Below are 27,992 nucleotides of genomic sequence, written 5' to 3' on the forward strand. Positions count from 1 at the left end.
ACGCATTTTTTTAACTGAAATAAACCGGACATGAAACTTTTTTCTCGATACTTAGTGGTTTCTTTCCATTTTGTGGCGGATTTTGTGGCGTGCTTGTCAAAAAATGTGATCAAACTTGGCGAACGGATTGACTAGTATGTATGGTAGTACGAGTCCGTGACTCGATAAGCCACAGATAGTTACACACGCGTACGTGAATTAAACTAATGTAAGTTGGGTCAAACACCAAATTAATCGATAAAAAGGTTAGTGAAATGTGTTTTTGTCTTCAACTCTTCATTATAGTTATACAGGCGGTTCAAACTATACAGAGTCAGTTGAATATGCCCTATAGTTGTGTGCATGTGTTGCACAATAGTTACCCCTCCATGTACAATATGGAACCTTGTTGTCTCTGTGTATGCAAATTAATACTAATTGAACACAGTGAAGACCATGGCATTGATAAACTATAAAACATTTTTGTGAAATAAATTGGGACCCCCATATTTTGATGTAGGACTCCCATTTTCTAACACCAGGAGTCCCAGGGACTCTCAAAAGTTAAAAGTGATGTAAAACCCTGTGATATAATTGCATACTATCAGTGCAGAAAGAGCCCAAAAAATATGCACATGACTTTCACCAGCCATATAGGTCTAAAATTGGGTCCAAAATAATGAGACGTTAGGTCTAAAATTGGGTGTGCATCATAATACAAAATGCATGATTGTGTTAATCCTGCAGCCCTATTTAATCAAATCCTCCTTAAAATAATCACAAAAACGCCATGCCATGCCCACCCCTATATTGATATACAGAAGTATTGACTGTGGCAATTTGTACCATGATTCCTCCTTATGATATGTAACATATCACAGTGCTGATTTAACACACCTTATCATCTACCTCGACTTTGCATTCAAAAAACTTTGTTTGAACTTATATGTGAATAAGGCTGAATGATTTTTTAGGTTTCAAATGTAATATCAGTAAATCAATTCTGTTCAGCAAATTTATAAAGTCAGTGAAATGTATCAGATCAGCACATTCAAATGGAAGCACAGTGTCTAAAGCTATTTGTCATGCTAGTTTGTTCACATTGTATTGTTCTGACTTATATTGTCTCTGATCTTGCTGCAGTCTGCTGATGCAAGGCATTTGAATACATCGAGATGTGAGTATACGAGCAGTAATCGTGTCCTTCCTGCCCTACCAGAAGGTCTTTTGATAGCCATATGTCAGCTGATGGATCCCCTTGAACCATGTAATCGCGACTGGAGACTTTTAGCAGACAAGATAACCAGGGATGGCAAATTCCTGATTGACTCCGACAGGAAACTTTTGGAGCAGCACTCAAAGACCGAAGTCCAACGTACACACTGTTGAGCATATGGCAGCTTCCCAGGAGAGGTTTCTCTCTTCAGAATATTTTGGATCTTAGAGGTCTATTTGAAAGTATTGGTAGAACTGATGTTGTTGAATTAATTGATAAGTTTTTATTGCCTTTGTGACCAAGCTGGTCTGGAGAATGCAGATACAGCAGTGCGACCTCACATACATGCTCAAATGTGTAATCAAGGGTTCTACACAGTTGATGGCATAGCCTCTTCAACCAACCGTCAATTGCATAGAGACGATCAAACTTCCCAAGGGGTCGCAGTTTGCGACAGAGCTGAAGAGTTAAGGACTGAACTAGCACATTCCATATCTTCATCTCCATGCCAATTGCCATTGCAACTGGTAGATCATCATGACGAATCTGTTCATGCACCTGGTCATCTTCCTAGAAATGCACCATTGCGTATATCTGGCATGGAACAAGAGACCTTTGTTCATGCTGATCGACCAAAAGAAGAATCCTTGGTTATGCACAATGTTTCATCTCAACATCTCACATCTCATCACCAACATCAGCATCAATGGATGGATGACAGCAATGACGATCAAGTTTACATAGGTAGCTATGGCGGTAATGGTGATAGAACTAACCCATATCGCACTTTCTCTCAGGAAGTTAGAGATAATGAACTCGAAGCACGACGCTGGCTGCTTTCAGATGCACAGAAACCTTCAGCTAACATTTCTCAACGTACCACTGTTCACCAAAGCCTCCCAACATATAATGAAAGGGATTCAAAAGAGGTTAACACAACAAATATAGCACTAATGCATAATCATCGGCAAGATCAGGATGCAGAAATACCATGTGACCACTTATATGAAGGGGAGGACTTGACACCCCAGGGTTTTACTACTGAACGTGTTAATGATCCTCCTCAGGCATGCAGTGCTTCTAGCAAGTCTCTTAGTGTACCACCAGAGCATACCCATGCAGAAGCGGTGATAGGAAGGAGATAAACAAGGAAACACAGCCAGATGAAATTCAAGCCCCGTCAATAGATCTTGAGGATGATCATGATATTGGTACAGATGTTGAACAGGGATGCCAAGAGAAGAAAGGAGAGGCAGATGCTTGTAATGATTCTGCATACTTTTCTCTTATCAGAGGCCACACTTCCAAAATTAATAATTCAAGAAAAAATAGTGTGCCAACATCAGAGTCATTACAATTGCAATTCAACAATTTAAAATTAGAGGGTAAAGATGTAAGTCGACTGCAAAATGTAGATCAAAAAGTTGATGTTTCAGATTCTGATTCAAAAATGTCTAAGGATGAAAATGACTTTGACATTGACAGTGTGACATCTGATGACGAACCTTGCGCCATGGCAAATGACACAACTTATCAGAAAGTGAAAATTGTCAGGGAACTGATCACGATGCTATAAAAATTAACGACCTACCCAGTCATGGGAAATCTGAAAACGATACCAGAACATGCAATGAAACTTCACATGCTAGGGATGTTGATACAGCATGTTCTGAACATATGGGCAACAGGATTCTGATGATCATCTGATGTTGCCAACAGAAACACTCAGTGAACCAGTTCTCACAAAAAACTATGACAGACAAAAATCTAAAGGAGAAATTTGTAATGGAAGCTCTTCAGATGACAGTGGATACAACGAAGGAGAGGAAGAGGTGCAGGTGGCGTAAAGACCAAGTGAATTCAAAAGTGTCAGTCACCATGCATCTTCCTCTTCATTTTGCTCATTCCTTCTGCCCTGATTTCAATGATGCAACTTTTGATTTTGGGCTTGCTGAAGCACTGGGGGGAGCAAATGCCATTGCTCTTCTACCGTAGTCTATATGTGTGTTTATCTATCACTATATCAGTCTTTCCCGCTGTTCCGATATTGCAGTAATTCTAAAAGTAAGAAAACAAATGTGACGAGTCTAGGTACACTAAATATTCAGATGGATTTTTTGCTTTACACTAGTATGTGTTTTAAAGCATACCCTGATTCAAATTCATGTAAAATTTGTATATTTATTTTTGGACATTTCTGTTGATAAATGCACCTGTTCAGTTGGTTTCAAAAATGACTTAATTCTCATGTTAAAGATAATCTTCCTATCCTATGTCTAAATGGCGATGAAATCTATATTGTGTTATTACTGTGTGATGAAATCTATATTGTGTTATTGTGTTTTTAGGCTAAATTGTTTGTCAAAATATCATATTCTTCAGAGCACTTATCCAAAAAAATTTAAATTTGGTCAGTCGGATGGAAGATGATGTCTTCATTTTTAGCGACCATAGACTACAGTCTATATATTGGGATGGGTATCCGTCCGGTGTCAGCCTGTATGTATGTATGTCTGTTTGTGAGGATGTCCGTCCTCTCAAAAATCTTGAGAACCGCAGTACTTACAGATTTTATATTTGTGTAGATGCAAAATATGATTATGAGAAACTATCTTTTTTTATTTTTTGATATTTTTTAAAAATATACAAATTAGAGCAAAAAGGTGTTTTTGGTAAAAATCTTTTTCTTCATAACCTCTGGGCGGACAGCTTTGATATTTGGTATACAGGTCCCTAGGGATAACCCAACTTAGATTTGTTCAAATTGTGATGAAATATGCAAATCTGTATTTTTAAGGAATTTTTTGGTCATTGTTGTATCAACAAAACCACTTGTCTGACAGCTTTGATATTTGATATACAGGTTAATAGGGATGATCAAAATATGATATATCCAAATTATGATGAAATCTACAATTTTGTATTTTAGGGGCAATTTTTTGTCATTTATTGTCAAAAAAATTATTTCTCAAAAAGCACTCATCTGATGGCTTTCATATTTGGTATACAGGTTCCTACAAATGGACTAAATATGATATATTGAAATTATGATGAAATCTGCAATTTTTTATTTTGGGGCAATTTTTGCCATTTTTGGTCAAAAAATGTGTTTCTCAAACAGTACTGGTCTGATAGCTTTGAAATTTGGTATGCAGGTTTCTACAGTGAGCTAAGTAATATGTATTGAATTTGCTACGGTGTATTCGACGGCAGTCCTTTCATGAGCTTTGCTCGTGAAAGGACAGCCGAATACACCGCAGCACGAGTGCAAATACCGCTAGTACGGCGCGCTTGCACTCACAGGCCATGGGGTTCTGTTATTATTACATATGTTCTATCTTTTATTTGCATCATTTATCGAGAGAATCGACGATTAGTCGTGCGTACTACTTGTCTGTCAAAGCTTCAGGGCGACCCTGCGGAGTTATATAACATTGACATCACTGTAATGAGGCATCGAATCAGCTTTCACTTTTCATTGGTCAACGCCGCCACACCCTCTATTTTGATTGGCTAAACTATTGTTTAGTTATTTATTAATGATGACATAAGAGGAACGTCGGAAGGCTCGAACGCTGCTTGTGATCGCTCACACATAAGTAGCAACATAGCTTTGAGCATGGAACGCTTTTGATTTTTTCACATTTTGAGCTTGAAATTCTTCTAAATGATTGATACAAATAACAGTTTGAAGATTTTTACGGGAAATTTAAGAGTAAGATACGGCAAACGTAACTTGTCGAACGAGTGTTCACCGTGGCACACAAGAGCTCACTGTTATCAATAGCGTATAGGACACACAAGCACAGAATAACTGCATGCAAAAGTGACTTTCTATTGCAAAAAGGGAATGTCCGGTGATTAAACTACTGGCAAAAACGTCTCTGCAAATGTTTACTGTTTAATTGGCTTCGCTGCGCCTGCATTTACGTGTGTTTCGATGTATGATGGCTGCCATGGTACGGCGGCCACCATGTATCTGTGTATCCATGGAGCTAGAAACGGACCCCGGAAACGGACGTCGCCCGTTGTCAGTGTTTTTGCTTCGCTGACAAACAAACTGCTCTTCCGGATAATAAAAATCATCCTCACACTATAATAAGTACATGCAATTTTCTTTGTCGTAGTTTTTAATCGGTAATGTCATGCATTTTACTATAACTAGCATCGAACCAAAGTGAAATGAAATCTTGTAGACGACATTTTTTGTGTTTACAAACAAAAATAGTTCCGGGTCAAAATTGGTAAATACTCATTAACATAAAGGAATGGCATAATGTTTTCGGTATTGCACTGCAGTGCAAATACAGGTAGTACGCGCGCGCTTCGATGCAAGTAAACTGTGGTACATATGTAATAACAGAGAGTACTCTATCTTAAGGAAAGTGGTGCAGTGGCAGTTCATTTTACAGTTCAATTATGATAAAACCTTTTCAAAGGTATTAACTGCATTTTATTTTGAGTTTTGGAAAAGCAAATACAGTTTTTTTACAAAGCCAGTACAACCATGGTGTGGCTTAGCATTTTAAGATTGAATACTGATTTCATAAATTTATTCAAATGAATGTATTATAAGTTTTTCCAAGAGGCTTTAACAGTGTCATTAGTAATTTTGGGCAGCTTTGTTAGGCGATCATCTTGCTTTTTATTTCCAAATTCAAATACTATTAAGGTGACTAGTGGCAGCAATCTTTTCAAGATGAATGCCAAAAAAATAGGTTATTTCATTTATAATGGCTATATAAAGGTAGTAGGAATCTAATGTCATGAACTTTCAGGAAAGAACCTGTGATTTGAACTTAATCCTATAAAAGCTATATTAGCATAGTCAGCAAATTCACGCCTATGTCTTTTTACAGAAGATCATACATGTACCTAGGATTCTCAAAAGGAGATATTGCAAAGAGAGAGGTAGCTTGAAGTACAACAGATACACAGAGGTAACTTTTATTAAAATGACTGAGAGTGTTACAAATATTGATGTAAATTTCACCCACACAAATAACTGTAAATTTTATGAATGCAAACTTAAGGAAAAATTGAATTGTGTATATTTTAAGCATGGAGAGTTGTTTTTAGAAAATTAATGTAACTTATTGTTAGAAACAAAGTTATAAATTTTGGTTAAATAATACAAAATGTGGTGAGATTTTGTCATATTCTTTTTTTTTAATTTCATGGTTCATTTTGAGTGGTTAGGGTTATCCATCCATTTCAATTCACAATCATGGTAAAATGAACTATTCAAGACTTCATATTTCCTTCTCACAGTTATGTAAACAAATGTATAGTTGAATGTAATAGCTGTTACTTAAGGATCTTTGCGGTCGTCAATGACAATGATGATTTCTTTTTAGCTCCGCTGTCAGCGACGCAGAACTTATCAAATAGGTTGATTTTCTGTCGGCGTCTGTCGTTGTCCGTCATCTGTCAATAATTGCCTTCTCCTCTGAAACCGCAAGTCCGATTGCCATTGAAATTTTATATGCAGTTCACTTGGGGTGACCTCACTTAAGTTTGTTCAAATCGTGGTGAAATTTGCATATTTGTAAACCAAAACTACGCATCTGATAGCTTTGAAATTTGGTATACAGGTTCCAATAGATGAACTAAATGATATTTATTGAAATTATGATGAAATCTGCAATTTTGAATTTTTTGGGCAATTTTTGCCATTTTTGGTCAAAAAATGTGTATTTCCAAAACTACTCATCTGATAGCTTTGAAATTTGGTATACAGGTTCCTACAGATGAACTAAATGATATTTATTGAAATTATGATGAAATCTGCAATTTTGAATTTTTTGGGCATTTTTCATTTTTCCATTTTTGGTCAAAAAATGTGTTTTCCAAAAGTACCATCTGATAGCTTTGAAATTTGTATACAGGTTTCTACAGATGAACTAAGTAATGCATATTGAATTTCTGATGAAATCTGTAATTCTGTACTTTTGGGGCAATTTTTGCCATTTTTAGTAAAAAAATGTGTATTTCAAAAATTATTCATCTGATAGCTTTGAAATTTGGTATACAGGTTCCTACAGATGATCTTAATGATATGTATTTAAATAATGATGAAATCTGCAATTTTGTAATTTGGGGCAATTTATGTGTTTCTCAAAAAGTACTGGTCTGATAGATTTGAAATTTTATATGCAGGTTCCTACAGATGAACTGAATGTAATATATTGAAATTATGGTGAAATCTGCATTTTTTTTTATTTTGGGGGCAATTTTTGCCATTTTTGGTAAAAAAAATTGTTTCTCAAAAACTCCGAGATGATAGCTTTGATATTTGGTATACAGGTTCCAAGGGATTATTTTAATATATGATATATAGAAATTATGGTGAAATCTGCAATTTTTATTTTGGGGGGCAATTTTTGCAATTTTGGTCAGAAAATTTCATTTTCAAAAAACTACTTGTCAGATAGCTTTGATTGACATGTTCTTAGGGATGATCCAATGTGATATATTCAAATTATGATGAAATCTTCAATTGTGTATTTTTGCAGCTATTTTAGCCACTTTTTTCTGGCCACTGAAATGAGCTATCAAAGATTTCCACCTTCTTCACCATTATGTGTCAAAAATAGTTATTCTCTACATAAACACAGTGGAGCTATATGGGCCGTTAGGTTGCTTGTTTTGGTTACCAATCAAGGTACCATTTCCAAATACTGAAAAAGTGATTTGAAGTAGGCATGTGCATTCATGACATTGGTTGTACAAACATTTCACTTACAAGCACAATGTCACCTGTTAAAATATATCTTGGAGTAAACTTGTGTATTGTAAGTATGAAATGTAATATGAAGTAGCATGGAAAGCAGCTATTAATTGAACTTAATCAGAGCAAAACAAGCATCATCAGCACATTTCTGGTGTTATTTTATCTATTTGCAGGAGCTACTGTACCAACAGATACCACAGAGATGCTTCTGCAGAGGGAGTAGTTTTGAGTTGGAAAAATAGAAGTTTGCAAAAAAGTGTACCTTTTTATCAGTGTGTGTCATAAATGTTAGTATACCCTTCACAGGACAAACTACAGGAAGAAATTTTTACTTTCTTGAATGCTGGTTAGTCAATTCATCGTGTATAAATTAAAAACTTCTCCCTGAGACTTGAGAAATTGTATGTAAGGTTTCGTAAATACAAATTCATTCAGTTGAATAGATATTCTAAGAATACTATCAGATTATTTCATATTCTTGTCATCAATTGTGAATGCATAATTTCGTTGATTTTTAATGTCATAGGTTGTCTGTATATTTTATATTTTAATGTCATAGGTTGTCTGTATATTCTATATTTTTAATGTCATAGGTTGTCTGTATATTTCATATTTTTAATGTCATAGGTTGTCTGTATATTTCTATATTCTTAATGTCATAGGTTGTGTGTATATTTTTAAATGTCATAGGTTGTCTGTATATTTTATATTTTTAATGTCATATGTTGTCTGTATATTTTATATTTTTAATGTCATAGGTTGTATGTATATTTTGTATTTTTAATGTCATAGCTCGTCAGTGTATTTTGTCCACAATTATTATCATGGTAAAATTGAGCTTTTTAAGATTTCATATTGCTTTAAACATATATATAAATAAAGATACTTTGCTATCACATTGGGTAGTTCACTCTGCCTGGTTTTCATTCTTTTTCTTTTCAGTGAATGAACGTAAAAAGTGGCTTCCATTTCTTCAATACATTACACTCCTCATTAGTGGACATGCCAAGAAAAGGTTACACAATCATCTGATCTACAAAATCAATAAGAACTAAAACCATACAGTCTCTCATAGAACTTATATGAAAATGTCTTATTTGACATGAGCTTGAGAACCATTGAATATTGTCAATAACAGAGAAAATAGCTGTTGTTTGAAATAGACTTTTTGATAGAAACATGAAAATGGGAAAACAATTTCTCTGTTTTGTTGTCTCTTTACAGAAAGTCATAAATTTACCTATGATGCTGTAGAAAAGATATTGGAAAGTCCTTTGATTAGTGTTAAACTGGTTTTGTTTTTAATTCAACAACACTGCTGATGCAAGTTTTCTTTTCTTTGATGTATGGTTAGCATGACATGTATAGTTGTCTCTCTTATACAAATGATGAAATCATTCTTTGTTCATAGATATATTTACAGGGCCAGCAAATGAAGCTGTTTGTAATTTAAACAAGTGACCTAGCTGCCGATACAGCGTCGATTGCCGAGTTATGTAGAGAATAAGTATTTTTGACATGTGTTGATGAAGAACGTAGAAATCTTTGACAGCTCGTTTCAGAATGGTCTCTCCAAAAATGGCAGAAAAGCTACAAAAAAATACACAATTTAAATTGCATCATAATTTGAACGTATCACATTCAGATCATCCCTGGGAACATGTCTACCAAATTATCCAAACATCATAGTTATAAAACTGGTAGTTTTTGAGAAATAATTTTTTTGACCGAAAATGACAAAATTGCCCCCAAAATACAAAATTGTAGATTTCATCATTATTACAATATATCATATTAAAGAGGGTGTGGTCATTGGAACTCTGCTCAAAGGATGCCAGGGACCCCTATGACTGATGTAAATACTGTATCTGGGGTACGTTGGCGATTGATGAAAGTTGAAACATGCTTGTTAACAATGAATATCGTAAACTTTATAAGTTGCAGTTATGTTGAAGTGATCATATAGATATCATGCATGAAATACATTGTTTATAAACAAGAATGTCTCACACGCACAGTTCCGATGACCACCCCCCCTTTAGGGATAACCCCTAGGAACCTGTATACAAATATCAAAGCTATCAGACTTAAGTATTTCTTGAGAAAAAAGATTGAGCAAAAATGGAAAAATCGCCGCAAAAAATAAAAAATTACAGATTTCATATTTCAATGTCATGTATAGGATAAGTCCGAGTACGAGGGCTCTTCTGGTATATAAAGTCCAACCCAATGATAAAATGTCGAGGCCGCAGGCCGAGACATTTTATCGTAGGGTTGGACTTTATATACCAGAAGAGCCCTCGTACTCGGGCTTTATCCGACTTAAAAACTATCGCCCCTAACTGATATATTTTCGTTTTCAATGTGTTTACGTCAACCGTCCCCTTTGTCAATGTAACATGTTTAGGATATGAATTAAAACTTTTATTTGTGAAATAGCCTTCCAATGTAATGGAACATCCTATAAATGCCCTAGGGCACATTAGTTTAAATGCCCTAGGGCACATTAGTTTATGTTTGTACCACAGCAGATTTTGTGTTGCAGCTGGTTTCCGCTGTGTTACCAAATTTGAATATTAAAACGTACCAGATGTCTACAGAATATGACATGTTCACTTTTGATTGGACTTTACTATGGCGCAGTCATTCGTTTCTGGAATTTGGTGACCAAGGCTTTACGAGTAGATAAAACACCCTGAATTGAGCACTCTGATTGGTCAATCAACAGTAGATAGTTTTTAAATAAAATAATGCCTAGGAACCTGTATACTAAATATCAAAGCTATAAATGGCTGCGACATTGGCCAAAACTACAAAATTGCAGATTTCATCCTAATTTCAATATATTACAATTAGTTAATTTGTAGAAACCTGTACACCAAATATCAAAGCTGTCAGATAAGTAGTTTTTGAGAAACAAATTTTTTGACCAAAAATGGTAAAAGCTGCCCTAAAAATACAAATTGTACATTTCATCATAATTTGATTATATCACATTTTGATTATCCCTTTAAACATGTATACCAAATATGAAAGCAATCAGAAGAGCACTTTTGGTAAAAAGAAATGTTTGACCACAAATGATAAAAATTGCCATAAAAATACAAATTTGCATATTTCTGCAAAAAAATTGAACAACTCTGCAATAGGTCATTCCTACTAGGGACAGTTATTCGAAGTATCAAAGCTGTCTGCAGTTTTTAAGATGATATTTAAAGAATCTTTGACTAAAAAAGACAAAAATTGCCTAAAAAATACAAATTTACATATTTAAATCAAATTTGAACACATTAACATAAGGTCATCCCTTGGGCCCTGAATAACAAAAGACATACAGATGCCACCAACACTCACCATATAAGCTCTTTTTGGTATTTATATACCTACCAAATATGAGCTAAAATGCTATTATTATTCAGCTACAAAAGCTTAAAACATATTTTGCTGATATAGGTTGGTTGGCTGCCTCTGTGTTTAGCTAAGGGACCCGTTATCTCTCAGATATTTTGTTTGCTTTTTGCAAGTATTTCAGTTAGACTGAAGTTACCATGTACCATAAGTTTCATTGAGTTTTGTAAATTAACGTTGGAATGTACGAAATGCTGCTGCTTTGGATTTCTTCCTGAATGATATTCTAAAGACCATCCTAGATTATTACACTTGTTCAAAAAGCGAGATTTTTCCACCAAGTCAAAAACTTACCTTTGACTGCGTACGTACGTTTGAGTGCGTTAGTCATTCTTGCATTTGCAAAATTAGGAAGGTAACGTTTATTGCCTATGTTGGACGCCCGGCCTAATTTTTCACACACAACGCACAATGATATACACGCACAGTGATTTTATCGAGTGCTCCTACGCAGAAAGGAAGTTCAGCCCTGATAAAATACTGACTTGGATTTAGTGATATAAATGTATTTCATGATTGTAATTTCTTGTTTTTAATAATTACGAAAATAATATCATATTTTAATTTTTTTAGACTATTCACTCCTAGTTTGCCTATGGCATTACGTGTAAGTGCGATGCTAAATGCGAAGCAACGGTAGGCTGGCATTCAAATACGTCGATCGATCAAATGTTGATGAAATGTTATCTTTTCAGCATATGAGAAAAACTATCATACCATGATAACAGTGAAACATGTATTGTGTCATTTCCCCCTGCATGAGTGGCAGTATGTCCCTGCATTTTGCATTTCGTCCAAACTTACCTGTTTGTTCGATAGAGCGTTGCATAACGCGAGTGCCCCCCCCCCCCCCCCCCCCCCCCCCCGAAATTCGCGGATTCATTTCTGACATCAATTACTCGAAGTCCGTTCTCTTGTTCGGGTACTGTGTCAGTTATCTTTCTTACCTTCGGCTATGCAACTAAAAAGATGAGCGCTTTCAATAATTAAGGCGCGGTGTTGGTTCACAGTGGTGAAATTCCTGACCCGTTTTCCCGACCTCTGTCAAGATGGTCTCATGTTTACGTCACGCAATGTGTGCCCACAAAGCTGGTGTATCCAAAACTTTTAAACCAATAGGGTAAGACCAAAAGTTTTGACCTGTCAATCATGGCGTCAATTAATTTACATATGCTTCGAGCATGCGTGATGTAACTGCTTCAGAACGGGACGTTCAACTCAGGCTCGGCTGTAATTACTCAGCGGTACTCTGATGTGATAGTACGTCTTGTGTGAATTTTTCTGCAGAATCTTCGTATATCCGTGAGTATGCAACTTTTCTGAAAGTTTTTACTTTTATTGTACATTTAAACAGCATCTTAACCATATGAAGCTTAATAAGTCCTCAAGGGAGGCCTTATTTAATTGGATGTTAGTCCTGGCCATTAGACTTGTGTAGTTGTGAGTGACGGTGCACCGAGCAGACAGAACGGTTCATCTTGTTGAATGTTGTGCAATGTTGTCTTCGATTTACTACAGAACATAAGAAGGCATGCCGTTTTGGAAGGAGCGTAATCCATGGGTGCTTAAAAACTTCCGTAATTCATTCATGTGAGAGCAAAAGGCGGCTCTCTGAGAAGAAGTTTACTGTTTAGTACATAGTATTCCGCATTCATTCACATGTGAACGAATTCCGGGGCTGAGTGAGTCTGTTAAAATGTTACCCTGATAGAATACTGGTTGGCACTTAAATTAATGTAATCGCAATTTGATAACCGTTCTTTACTGTTACGGTTAAGATGCTTCAGGAGACGTACAATTTAGCTTTAAGGACAAGCAATATCGTATTTTCAAGGCAGAAAAAATAGAGTCTGCTGATAATGATGGTACAAGTATTTGTTTTAATGTTAAAAGATTCAACATCAACAGAGTAATGGAACCACTTCGAGGTTGAGAAAATTCGGCGTTCGATGTTCATGTATTTCTCAACCTTGTTGTAAAGGTGCAGTATTTTACATTTAGGGAATAACGTTCACCATTCCGATTCGCTTCGGGCTAGATGTACAGCTGGACTTGTATGGACCAGGGCTACCCTGGATGTCCGGTATTTAAAAAGTTAGAACCCCGGAATTATTTGCAACAAATTACTCTAAAATTACTTTAAGAGCGTCCTTATAAGGGCACGTTTAGTTACAATTTCCCTGAAAAGTTCGGCGTAAACGTTTGCCTGCATAAATTAACAGGGCAACTGTACCGGTAAATATTAAAATAACAATGCCCAACAGTGTTTTTTGCTGAGCAGTTCATGGGCCGTCACAAAGAATTTTGCCGAAACTTTGCCATTTGTTTCTATTTTGTTCATTTTCATAATAACTCAGTTATTTCAGTGAACATAATATTATGTACTTTCGGTGAACTCATATCGATAAAGGTATTCAGTAACAGATTTATACATTTGCTTAATTGTGGAAAATCCCTGTTTACATTTATTGCTGCTACTTTCTGATGACACACAGCAGCATAAAAATGGCTGTTTCCTGTGATGTGCTTCTTGAAGATTTAGTCGATCAGTATAGGGTTTTCAGTTATAATTTGTTAGCTCGCACAATCGAAAGAGAATAAAGAACAATGACACATAATCTGCAAAAATAAAGAAGAAAACTGAGGGATTGCTTGTCAGGAGCAGACAAAGGGTAGGTATGTTTAATTTTTCTTGGCCTTTCCTTTCAGCATGAGATGGACAAAACACTTTATATAAATTTGAAGTATTTCTCTTTCAGAAAATGTTCAAAGTGAGTACTGCATCACAGACCTCATTGCAACCACTGAAACACAAGCCCACCTTCAGCAGCCTTGCCAAGGCTGTGGAAGCTGAAAAGTTACGTGTTCAAAAGCGGAGAGAGAGCGATGCCAAATGCAGGGCCAATCTAGCCAACTGTTACCACAGACTGCGATGTAGACTTCCAAAAGGTTTGAAAGGACAAAGTAAAAAACCACTTTCTAAGGTATGTTGTATTAGCATCACTATGTATCGGTGAAATTTAGCAAGTAATTCTTTACAGGGCCACATTCATGTGAGCTAACAAAGAAAAATTGCCTCTCACTACATATTATTTCATGTAGAAAATAATACAGTGTGTTTTGTTGTTCCCCTTTGAGATTCATCTTTAGATCTTGGGAGAGAAGTGGTCACAACTTGAAAACAATATTCACAGTCAAAATTGCATCATTCACTTGTCAACAATAACAATGCAGTTTACACATATACAGTCTAAGTTGACAAGCTGAATACTGTGCATTTCACTGATGCTTCTGTTGTGCAGCGGGAAATGTTGAAATTAGCAGCAAGTTTGCAAGGTTTATGTGCTCTGAAAAAGATGGCATTTCTGTGGCATTACATTTCCCAATTTTCCATTGAATATATTGGGGCCTGTATGTTGAGAAACGGAGCTCTTAGGCTTAAGATTGGATGATTTTTTGAAAAATTATGCTGTACAGGTGGTGCTAACGTGGTCAGATTCAATTCATAAAAGAATTTAAGTTACTGATAAGACACAACCAACCTGGCCTCTGTCGACAGCATACAGTACTCTAAAGTCAACACAAGGTTACATTGCTCAGTCTTCATGTTAATATAGTGCATGAGGGGAAGAATGAATAGCGAGTATCAAATTTTTTTAATATTGATTTCTCTTGTACACTGCTCATCTTGTTTTGCAGGAGATGGTTTTTGCACAACACTGTCAAGTATGTACAGTAATCTGGAAAACGTGGTGCACTTTCTCAACAAGAGAGCAGGTACTGTTTTGAATTTCAGTGTACTAAGAATTGATAGTTGGCAAAAACAAAAGGTCTGAAGCTAAAAGTCAATAGTGTGAAAGAAAGCTGGAAAAAAACTTAGAACAGAAAGCACCTAGGGTTGACATTTTTGAAGTGTACCATGTAATAATTTTATATGATGGTCCATTTTTTCTGTTTATTTTCTAATGGTGTGTGTGTGTGTTTGCTTGTTTGACTAAAGGAGATAGCACAGAAGGTTCAGAAGATGCTTCTTTGGGAAGTTTGGACAGCCTTAGGAAAGAATTCTGTAATGAATACTACAAGAAATGGGACAATATCAAAAACAAAGCCACAACCAGGTAAGTTTGGAGACTGACATTTTAAGAAATCTTTGTGCCTTTTAACTCAACTTCATACCATGTGTGGTTCGACAGAGTTCTTCCTAAATCTTGGACATTTTTCATATCAGATGAAGTGGAATAGGGCTGATATGAGAAAATTTTAGCCATTTACAGAAAATGACTCCAACATAAAATATCTTTATGTTCAGAGAAGAGATTGGCAGACATTCAAGTGCACATGCTCAGGAACGGTCATGAATAACTTTTATTTATCTTTTATATCACTTTTCACGGTACCATAAAAGTGAGCGGAACAAGAGGACTTCATCACCAGCTGAGCAAATGAGTACAGTCGCAAACGTACCATCTCACACGTTTAGCATCAGCACAATTACCCATGGTTCCAAGCACCCTCCCATTCAACCCAAATTGGTCAACACACAGTATATTACCATGGCAACAGGTGAGGATAGCTATGGACTTCTGGTGACACCACCCAACAACTTTCCAGTGACAGAAGACATCAAGTCCACCTCTGATCAGGTAATGATGATACAACTTTATCAAAGTTTTCAAAGCGTGTAATGGGCATGGCTGAAACTTCCGCGATATGTGTTAATGGTACAGTATATAAGATAGTCAAAAATGTGTTCAGACAACATTTGAAATTCAACATCAGAGAAGAAGCTCAACCATGTTAGCACTCCTATTTTGTCTTTTTATTTTAGCATAACATAAATACCTCTTTCTGTGACATAGAGATTGTTGTTTGACCAATTTTCAAAATGTTACTCATCATTTAACAACATCTTCAGATATAATTCACTGTTCATTTTCCTCTGATCCATAGTATCATAGTCCATACAGAATGACTTCAATCCGCATACCTACATGAATCTTGCAACCTCTGTTGAATACCCACCGAAATGATTGAAATAATTGGTTTATTTACCCAACTTGAAAAGGCAGTTACATAACACATGAAATTAAGAGGGAGAAAGTAACAAAGTAGATGGTAAATGGGGAGTGGGTGCTTTTATAAATTTCAATGCCATTTACTAGCTTTCTTTTGCCCTGCTTCTGTTTCTAGCTTTCTTTTGCCCTGCTTCTGTTTCTTGGACATTTTTACTTCAGATGTACCAATTACAGTCTGTTCTAGAGATAATGCTGTGTTGTGTAGGGCATTCCTTAAAAATAAATCAGAATTATCCAAACCTTATATATATACCATTTCGAAAAATTGTGGTACACTGCTGTGACACTCTGCTACATTGTGTCATGCTACAAAGATAACATGAAGGGTAATTTACAGTACCTGCAACTGGCGATATGACTGTGGTACATGACATTAACCAGACATCTTGTTATTTAGCTGTAATGGCTCAATATTTGCATATTACGCAGGAAAATGAGTAGGTTTGTGTCAGTGAAAATTAACAAAAAGTTTCTTCAATTCATATGTATTTCAGGTTGTCAACGAAGAGACAGAAGATTTCAGCCTTCTTTGTGCAGAAGAAGCTCTGGCCAAACTGCAGGATGACTACTTTGACATTGAGGAGGAGAGGATGGTGACCCCTGACCTGCTGTGTCAGGAGGATCCAAATTCATCATTGCCAACTGAGGAAGACAGGTGGGTATAAGGTAGACTGTGCCTCAGGGACAGATATTGACTTTTAAATTTTTTACAATTCTTTTCTGATCTACCACTTGTGGGGGCTCATTTTAAAGCTCTTGGAGTGAGAAAAATTTTTGCCCTCATAATTTTGTGAAATTTGAAATTTTAATTTTTCCCCATACAATTAACGAAGGGACGGCAGCCATTTTGAATTTCAAATTATGGTAAATAATAGGTTGTTTGTTTCTCTAGTTCCAAACATTGCTTGATGATACCCGATTATTAGTCTTGATTTGATGAGAGAATTTTTGAAAGTTTTATCGAGGAAAGTTTGAGCAAAAGTTCAAGTTTCACTTTTGAGGCACATGCTACCCTACCTTTAACAGAACTACAGCTGGATATGTGACTGTGACACCATGTTCTAAAAAGCCATTGGTGGTCTGGGGTGGGTACAGCATGAATGGTGTAAATAACAAGAGTGTTCTCCCTCTGTGTAAATCAAATCCAATCAGAGTATATGGTTGTACTAGTCTCTGAAGGGTATCTCTCCTACAATATAGTTTTTTTCAGCTCCTGTTTGCACTCTCTCTCTCTCACCACTGGGAACAGAAGCATGTCTGTATCTGTATATCTGTATTTTTCTTAGCATTGTGTAATAACAAGAATGTGTTACTATTCAGTCTAAAATCACGTTTCATATGAAAGTAAGCATCATATTGAATGTGCATGTTTGCTACTGTTTGTATCCCGAAGGAATCTGTTGATGTTAACAATTTTCAACTTTTACCGCTGCAGGGTACTGTAAAGGGAGTTATTCCATGGATTTACTGTTAAATCTTGATCAGAATACAAAGAAATAAAATAATGACAGCTTCAATTTGTATTTTTGTTTGTTTCAGCATGGTGCCAAATTTGTCATTTGTAACTCCAGTCAAGGATGCCACTCCTGTAGAGCAGCTAAAACCCAAACCAGTGCTTTCAAAACGGCAAGACAAATCAGGTCGTCATGGTGATCAGTCCAGATCCACACAGATCACAGAAAGTACCCGTTATGAGAGCGGTAAATTGACCAGCTCGCGGAAGAGGAAACTGTCATACACAGATGTTGCCGAGGAAAGGGAAAACATGCAGTCAAGTGATCTAGACTTTGAGGTAAGTTTGCAACTGTAATGAAAATTGACCTCTAATATACTTAAAGGTAGTAGTGTCTCAAATTAAAATATTGAAACTTTTGCTCAAACTTTCTTCAAGGAAACAATTTTGACCATTCTCAAACCAAATCAAGAATAAAAATCTAGGGCCAACATGCAGATTTTGGTACTAGACAAGCAAATCACCCAAGAATTACCAATGTTTGCAATTCAAAACGGTCGCCATCCCCTTGTTAAATCTGTTGGGAAAATCAAATTTCCAATTTTCACATTTTTCCAACCAAAATTTTAGTGCAACATATTTACCAATTTTTATGAATTTTTCTGTAATTCTTTTGATAATTTTGGACCAAACGAATATCACATTTCATTGGCTACAGTTTTTCATCGAAGTTTTTGCAAAAATCTGAAAAAAATTTGACTTGGGATGCATTTTATGATGGCGACAAAAATTGACCTTGGCGCTCAAAGGGTTAATTCAGATAAGTTGTTGCTAGTACTTCTTCCCATAGTGCATGCAATGGCTGTTCAGTTTGTTGCATCAGAATATGAGGCAGTACACTAACATTTCTTTTGTGTGATAGGATGTCTATAGCAATGATTATTTGAGTCTTGATGGCGACGGACTGAGGAGAAAGGTGAAGCGTCAATACAAGAAAAGAGCCACTGCAGCTCGTGTCAGGCCATGGAACCCAACCATTGGTAAAGTTGAAAGTCCTGTCTTACCGTAAGTGCACTACTTTCATTCTCTTTGTGATTATATTCATCAAAGTTTTGGCTTAAAAGATAACACGTTTCATAACTCTGAAAAGTTTGCTGGAAAAGATGAAATATGGAGTTATATACATCATGCGCAATGTTTATGCCATTTTTGGGAGCCTTTTACTGAATTTAGGACTATATATAGTCTCACAATACTTCTGATATATGGATCAGTTTAAAAGTGTGAGAAATCTTGTTCTAATAAAGGTCTACAATCATGTTCACCAAGTTAAAGGCCCGATAGCTGTATCTTTTTCGTATTATTACTGTGATTTTACTTCCAAACTAAAACAAGTGCATGGGAATGTACTCATTGAGGGGTGTTTATACAGGTAGAATAAACTGTCACTGGACTACATGTACAATTTTGAGCATGATAAATAATAAATGTTTGCCCAAACAGAAAATGGCGCCCTCATGCAAATAAAGCAAAAACACAGTACGCAATGCATATATGCATTGGAATCTTCACAGAAACAACAGAGTAGTCCAAAATATAATGCATAGTGCCGAATGTTTTCCACTGGGACACCATATGCTATGTTTTCTTTGTAATATTATCAATTTTTAAAAATGGCGGGAAATCAAAATAACGGTTAAAATTTAAATTTGCTTGTCCAATTTTTCAGTGGTAAAAGACTATATCCTTTAAATTAGTAGAATTTAAAGAAAACCAGAGAAAAAAGAAAGCCTTTTTCAGGTCGACAAATTTCAAGAGTTACAGCTACAGGGGCTTTAACTAAATCTGTGACAATTAATAATATCTGCCAATATTTCAGATACTAAGCTCGGTAAGAATCACCGGGCAATGTAGAGTTTACTTTGTGCTTCAATTGTCTCACTTTCCCAGGACAGGCTTGGCCTGCTCACCCCGGATTCCTTGTAAACAGGTCCACACTAACTATTGATAACAATAGGTTTAGGCCAAACCATTACGGTGAAAGGGTTTAAGAGGCAAGAGAACGCAGAGGATTGGTTGATGTGGCTTATATTTTAGGGTGTATGTGAGAGCCATTTATACATGATCTTATAACTATCATGTATTTCAGAACTAAGTAGCTTTGGGATCTGTTATATTAACCTTTTATTTTCTAGGCAGTAACCTGTAAACTTTTACCATACTTGTATGGCCTCTGTCACAACTTTACAGGGTTTGTACTGATTTGTCAGTTGTACAATATTTCAACTCTGTGGTTTCAAACTTGACCAGCTGTTACGTTTAGCATTTCTAAGATTTTCTGAGTATGGCAACATCTGCAGTTAACTATGAAAAAATCCAAAAAGTTTAAATCTTGCATTATTTTATCCCTTTCCACAGGTACAGTGCCTTCAATTCCACCAAGAAACAGCAGAAGAAATGTGACGCAAGCCCTGGTCAGCGCGATGACCCAGATTTCCGACTCAACGAGTATCATCGTAAGAAGATTGATTGTGCCAAGAAGGTTCAGACCAGACCTCTCAGAACCAGCACTCCAAAAGTGAAAGTAACTGACTGTGACAATGAAGATATCGATTTGGAAACAGAGATGTCTCCCAAAAAGGACGCTTCTTTGTAAGTGTATGGTGACCCCTTTCTGTCATGGTGAACCAATTGGCAAAATACTTCCTCATGAGTTTATAATGGTAATTTTCTTCCTGCATGGTGAGGAGTGTCAATTAGGCTGATCATGCAGACAGCTCTCTTAATCATTTCGTGATTGCTTTTCTCTCTGTTGTCAACTTAGACGGGAAATTTAGATTTGAAACATTCACAAAAACAAAACAATGCATGGAAATATTATAGTCTGTCCAGCTTTGAAATGAATATGCAAAAGCTCCAAAAATAATTAAAGTTTAAAAGGTAGTCTGTCTCCTTGAGGTGTGTTCAGCTTCATTCATCAGTGTTCATTCTAGGACGTAAAAACAAGGGGCCACTTTGGGCCCCTACTCCTGTCCCGAGGGGGCCATTTTATAAAATCGGGGGCCGTCATGATCACACATGTAAAACCCTTGAATTTTCTGCTGAAAATACTGTAGTCTATCAAGTCAAGAAAAGGAGAGTACTAGAGATCGGGCCACCTGTAACCAACGAAGCGTACAGCAAAGTTGTGCTCCGTATACGCAACAGGCCCAACAATGGCAGCAGCAAACTAACCGTTTTGGTTTGATTCAATTGTTTACGTAACTTATGTGATGAATTATTGATGTCGGACTTTAACAACTGCACAAATTACTACGGACTGTGATTTTGACTGGAAACGATCATGATCAAAGCTTAGCGCACCGGTAGGATTTCTCCGAGTGGCCCCGATTTGTACTGGTCGACAATTATCACACTATCACATGATACAACACAAGAGTGTAACCCGTACGACCTACATAAAGTGATCGATACATCAACTTTTAAACATAACTTGTATGTATTAGCAAATTTACGATCATTGGTTCTGATCTGGCTACTCTGGATAACGAGATATGTCCGACCTAAACTGTGTTGCTCTTCAAAACGATCATATGGCCAGCCAAGCATGAATGCTTTCTTTGCAGTGTTCAACGTTTCGCTGGACATAGACAGTAAGCACACCGTTGACTGGACGATAGACGTTGCAAACGCTTCAATTTAAGGGACTGCCCGATCATCCTGGGTTCATCAACTATTATATAGTACTGGCGTTAAAAATCTGAGCGGCGACTAGCTTTTCACGATAACGCGGCGGCCGCGGCCGGAGCCGTTGTTTACATTCATCGATCGTACCACATGCGCACGGCTCCAATACACCATTGCCCCTACATCAGTCCTTTTTACCCAGCTTCCTATGTACCACCATATATGCCGTAGTGGGCAAAGGTCGAAGGGTAACTGAATCGTTTAACATGGCACACTATGACTGAGGTAATGACCTTCGGGGAGCTACGTAAATGTATGAACTAAGTGAACTCTGCGTGATCGACCGACCCATTCATAAAATGTTGCGCCCTTGGTGGCGCATCAAAGGTAGAAATGAGGGCCATTCGAGATTTTTTTGCGCAAATTGCGCAATGGCGCGTCCTAGAATTAACTCTGATTCATAGATTTTGCAGTGAAATTATCGAGGGATACTGAATTTTCACTTATCAAATGGATTTAATTTCATGAATTTGTGCAGTGAAGGAAATCAAAATGAACGTCTGATGACATAACCAAGTTTCATGTGCCGTAATTTGAACTTTGCAAACCAACCAGTCTTGGAGTACAGAAGCTGATCAGTGCCCAAAGCACTAGGCCTTATCTCTACAAAGTACTCCAAGTATCTTGTATAAACCAGTCTGAAACATGTCTGAGATAAATTATTGACTTAAGTATGTATCTGGGTAATTGGACAGGTTTAATTATTAGTTGTGAGCAGTAACAGCGATCATGTCCAGTAGGGTTCATGAAAAACAAAAGGAAAGGCTTTAATTGCTTTTCACCCGTTCACTCTCAGACTTTGGTACGACCCAATTGTTTTCAGTAGTGAGGATTGATCCAAAAATGGGGAGCAGGGGATGAAGGGTCTAAACTTCAACTGGTAGTGTTGTCAAGTGAAGACATACCAACATTTACAGCGTAGTTCTCTGGTACATATAATAGCACATAGGCAAAAAGGTGTTAAATGATCTTGCACGCGTGGTTGATAACTTTTCAAATTTTTGTTCAGTTTGTAAGTTGAACTTGACATTTCTCTGCAGATACAAAAGCAAAGACAAGCAGTATACCAGTTCAGTGTCTGCTACGAATCCTGCTCAGCTTGCATTTCCATCTGCTTTGAGATCCAACATGACAGAATCTGAAGCCAATGGGTAAGAAGATTTTGTCATTGGTCACAGTCGTTCTGAGTCAAGTGCTTTCCAAGCATGCATTTTATCTCTCTCTCTCTCTCTCTCTCAGATTTAAAGTGCAGCGTTTTGTGTGAATTTCATAAATAGTAAACAAATTGATAGTTGCAGACATGAAATCAACTTCAGTTAACCTGTTCACCCCTAATTCCCTGTAGAATGGTCCACAAAAACTATTGATAACAAAGGGGTTGGGTCAAACCATGGTGGTAAAATGGTCAAGGGGCAATTTGCTGATCATTATTTGCACAAGTTCAATTTTTTTTTTCAAAGAGGTTTTTTGTGGGCCATTTGTGGTTTCCACTCACAGTCAGTGTGACGTAAAAGTAACTAATTTGCATTGAAAACCTCACTTTTCAAAGCATGTTACCAAAAAAAATGAACTTTATTAAAATGAAATATTGCTATTTTTAATGCAACAGCACACAAGTGTTCGTACTGAGGCTCACTTCTTGTACATACTCAAGCAGTAGTCAACACCTTTTGACCCTGTCATGGTTTGATCCCAATGCATTGCTACCAATGGGCATTGTCAACCAGTTCACTGAGAATTGGGGTGAACAGATTAAGACTGAGAATTTAACCCTTTCACCCCAGTTCCCTGTATACAGGTTCAACTTTACCATAGAAAACAATGGATTTGGGACAAACCATGGTGGTGAAAAGGTTAAACAGGGTACTGGAAAGATGGGCAACAAAAAAAATGTAAAATCAAACTCCACCTTTATGTCAGACTTACCTTCAGTAAAAGTGAAATTTGTTCCTCACATTGTATATGTGAAGTTCTTTATAATGTCATATCAGGTTTTCGTTTTTGGTGTCTAATTATAATAACCCTTCCTCTCCACAGCTTCATGCTTTTCTACAATCAAGTACAGAAACAGCTGGAAAAGCTGCTTCCGGACAGCGACATCTCGGAAGAGCCTTTCCCGTCCACGATTTCCAAGATGTGGAATGACTTAAAGGAGGAACAGCAGTTTCATCTGATCATGACGGCCCAGGCACTTCAAGAAATGGGTAAGAGTCTTGATGAAAGCCTGCCCTCAGACATCCTGTCCCAAGAAACTGACGAGAGCCAGGATAGAGTTCTGGACACCTGTGATGATGGTTATCAACTCTACCAGTCCTCACCATCTTTGCTAACCAGCGACTTTGACCCTCAGATGAATTTCTCACAAGAATCACACATCCTGGACTACGACAGCTCCGCACGCGATGTTTGGGTCAGCCCTGTTGAAGATAAACCATTCTTCGCCAAAGATGCAGACCTGGGTGATAAGCTGCAGGCACTCATGGCCAGTGAGGAGAACAGAGGACAGGTTGCTATGGAAACCAGTGATGCTCAGATGGACAGTGTGAATGAGGCAGATCTGTCTACTGGCTTTGCACGTCCTAAGACCATTAAAATCGAGAGTGATCACTTTTTGTCAGACCTTGCAGACACTTATAATGTGGACAGAGAGGAGCTGATGAACATCAACTCAGACCAATTCCTACCGCTGCAAGACAGCTCGGTGATCTCAATAAAGCCTGACCCAGACCAAAACGACAACAGCACAGAAAATCATGATCTGTATGACTTGGTGCCAGAAGCAGTGCCCAACATTCCAGTCTTTGAGCTCCAGGGACAGTGGCTTGTCCAGAAAGAGTTGGAAAACATCTTCGGGGATGGTTGGGTGAAACACTCAGATTCCAAGAAGGTGGAGGATTACATCATGGATTACGTGGATGATGCAGTCGTTGATATGGTGTTGAAAGTGGAGGAAGGCGAGAGGGAAAAATGGAGAAGTGATGCATATTCTCCAATGGTAAGTTACAGTGATGTAAGGTTTTAGCAAACTTCCAAACTTAAAGTAAAATGTCCTTCAGTTTTTCATGCACTGAAAACTACTATGCTTGCAGCAAAAAATACCTAGCTGCTTTAATGCTATGCTTCTCAAATGAAAGTTTTTACTGTAAAAAAAGTATTTCTTGTAGATTAAATACTGACAATAAATTGGGTACAGATGTTGACAAGTATGAGCTTAGGGGATACAGTTGCGTTGAAGTATAACTGCTTAGGGAGCACAGTTGTCTACAAGTATTACCTTAGAGGGGCAGTTTTCCATAAATATTTGCTTAGGACCACTGTCATTTGCAAGTACAGGTAATTGTTCTGGGTACAGTTGTACAGTGTGTTCAGGTATCATCTGATGAGTCAATGATATTGTTGACATATTGGCATATTCTTTTTGATCACAAAGATACTGAATGCTGTTGTTCATGATATTCTGTAGTAATGTCATTTTTTCCTTTTATTTCCATATCAAGCTGTCTGGAAATTCTGAGATGAACCAGGTGCCAACAGCAAATGTTTCCAACCAGTCCCTGGACAGCGTCTTTGACGACTTACAAGTGGTTCCAGACATCTCAGATGATATGGTACTGCTAGCAAGTCCCAATCATAGAGTGGTTGAGATGTCCAGAGACACACAGTGAGGGAAAGAACTATGCATATTGATGAGCTTGTCAAGTATAAGCAAGAAAAAAATGAAAAGGAACTTTGGGTTCAAAGTTGTCAAAGGATTCACCAGACACTGAGAAAACCACTCCCCTTCTTAAACTTGCAGCAAGCAGTATTGGGCAATTAATGCTCAACTCAGATTCCACATTTTTTCACCGAAATCTTGATAATGCCTATTAGATCCAGTGACCTTCCTCAGCCAGGCAATACTGGTTCTTCGATCAGAAGTTGCTAAGAAAGGAAATTTGTTTCCTTCATATGCTATGTACATAAACCTTTCAGCTTGTTTTCTGCAACACAGTTTACACACATACATGCATACACACACATTCAATGTAAATATGAAGACTTGCGGGTGCTGAGATAATTGAGGTTGTGTTTCCTGATAAAAAAAACTTTCAACAAAAGTGTTGTCTTTCTCTCCTAAAGTCGGCATTTAAAGGAACAAATTTGTAACCCTTAGGCATTATCTTTGTTAACTTGTAGCACAATGATATGCCATGTGTATCATCACTCTTGAAATATTCTGTAATAACAATATTGTTTGGCAACTGTCCAGTTGCATATGCTAATAAGCTTCTTGTTGCTCTCTCACACAACAAACCTCTGCATATTGTTAGAGGATGTATTTGACACTCATATCATGCATGGTGAACATTTATTGGAATTTATGAGGTTACCTCATGACTTTGATAAACATCAAAGTCAGTTAATTTCGTTGATGTTATTGAAAAGATTAGTTTTGTCAACAAAACTATGCATATATTTGTACTTAAATGAGCTGGATGAACAGAACATTACTATCAGAGTATAAATTTTTAATGATAGTTAATTTCACTATTTTGACGTTTTCACTTGAAGTTAATTCACAGATTTGTCAGGAAAACAAGAGGATGTCATTTATTCTTTTTCGCGGTGATTTGATGTAGTAGCTTTCATCTATCAGTGAAAATAGCAAAAATAAACCCCAGTGAATTATTATTTGTTACGATAATAAGTTTTGACAACCACGCTGTACATACTTAGAAAATGCCGCTTTCATGTGAAGTTGGAAATGAGATAAATTTAAGAAACTCTTGTATAAATGATTCATTACATAGAATTCAACATTGCAATGTGGTGTGATAGTGGCTAACCCGTGATTTGACCACAGTGGTCATTATGAAGAACCACTTTTGTTAAGTCAAACATGAAATGACTGTATGAATACTGTAAGTGTATTTACAGTTGTCTTGTGACTAGTTTTGTTTTGCAACAAAAAATGAAATTTCATGAAAAGTTTGAACCATGTAAATATGTTTTCAAATGAAATGCCTAACAGTATTCATGAGTTTGTGTGATTGTACTTTGAAAAACCTCAAATATGACACTGCAATAATGAAGAGTGTTTACAAAGTTCTGTTGTACCTTTAAACTAATATTGATGACTGTTTAGTCCTTTTAACTGAAGACAGGTTTTAAAATTCAATGGTTTAAAGTATTGTGTTGTGGAGTTTTATCTTGAAACTTGGAATAAATTATATTTATTACGCAAGTTTTATATTTATTACTTTACTTAAACAAAGTCTTGTTACTATTTGGATATATTCTATGTGTTGTTCGGTATGTGTAATATGTATTTGAAATGATTGACATATACACAGATAAAGTTTTATATATGTGATATTGGTGGGCATTTTTTTAATCTCTTCGATGCTGGCACTCTCTTCCACTGTCATTATTGAGTAAAATGTTCAATTCAGAGTACTTCCAAGAAATGTTGGGACAAACAATACTATCCAATACAACTGCTCACTCCTCGGACAGCTGTTTGTTGAAGGATACAAAATGTAAAGCCACAGCACAAACTCTCAAAGCTTGTTCATATTCTGTAAGGTTGAAACCACCGTGTATGACTTGTGAAAGGTGCTAAAGAGACAGTAGCTGTAATCTTTGATTTTTTTTTACTGTTTTTGCCTTTAATGGCAGCCGTTTCTTGTTCTACTCTCCAAAGCAACATGCTTTGTGGGGTAGAGCAAGAAACTGTAGTTCCTGTTGACCCTTTGAATGCCAAAATCGATTTTTGTCCCTTTATGAAATAAACCCCGGTCAACTTTTCTCAGATTTTTGCCAAAATTTTGAGAAAAAACTGTAGCCAATGAAATGTGATGTCCATTTGCTCCAAAATTATCAGAAGACTTACAGAAAAATTCATAAAAATTGGTAACATTTTGTACTAAAATTTTTGCGGAAGAAAATTACAGCACTCAAAGGGTTCAAAACAAAAATAGTGAATTATCAGAAGTTACAGCTACTGTCGCTTTAGCACTGGTAAAATTTACACAAGTATTACACCTAAACACAAGTATAACACCTAAAGTGTAAACATGCGACTCTTGTACCATCTGATTTCAACCTGGTAATCATAAGTTTTGGCGAGAAACTTTATAAATGAAACCCCAGTAAACATGCTGCGCAAGATTAAAAGAGTGCTAAGCTATCGCATAATTCAACATCAACTTAGGGGGTATGCCTGTATTTATTCATTATAGAAGGCACCCTCAGACCTTTTGTAATTCTTGTTCTTTTGTAGATTTTCACTTGCTGGATGTAGCAATTTCCACCTGCAGTATTATTTCACAAGATGGTATTTTCTATGTTTGATGAATAAAAACAAGTCTGAAGTTATAAAATTGTGTTCTTTTATTCACA

The 27,992-nt window shown here is 36.7% G+C and overlaps 2 protein-coding genes across 2 annotated transcripts in view; both read left to right on the forward strand.

Moving 5' to 3' along the window:
* Nucleotides 1–3,656, forward strand: part of LOC139139073 (netrin receptor UNC5B-like) — a 40,457-nt gene extending 36,801 nt beyond the window's left edge. The window contains exon 6 of the mRNA XM_070707810.1: nt 1,123–3,656. Within this exon, the coding sequence (XP_070563911.1) occupies nt 1,123–1,368 (246 nt within the window). The 3' untranslated portion in view covers nt 1,369–3,656. The remainder of the gene's footprint in view (nt 1–1,122) is intronic.
* On the forward strand, nt 2,398–27,967 carry LOC139145157 (uncharacterized). Its single transcript, XM_070716140.1, has 13 exons — nt 2,398–2,457; nt 2,915–3,049; nt 14,096–14,285; nt 15,036–15,113; nt 15,337–15,454; nt 15,742–15,979; nt 16,906–17,066; nt 17,951–18,203; nt 18,787–18,929; nt 20,283–20,516; nt 22,652–22,762; nt 23,649–24,606; nt 25,109–27,967. Exons 1-13 carry the CDS (start codon nt 2,398–2,400, stop codon nt 25,274–25,276), a joined length of 2,847 nt encoding a protein of 948 aa, XP_070572241.1. The 3' UTR covers nt 25,277–27,967.
* Nucleotides 27,968–27,992: the final 25 nt, after the last annotated feature.

The sequence above is a fragment of the Ptychodera flava genome, chromosome 1 (genome assembly GCF_041260155.1).
Source record: "Ptychodera flava strain L36383 chromosome 1, AS_Pfla_20210202, whole genome shotgun sequence".
Taxonomy (NCBI): domain Eukaryota; kingdom Metazoa; phylum Hemichordata; class Enteropneusta; family Ptychoderidae; genus Ptychodera; species Ptychodera flava.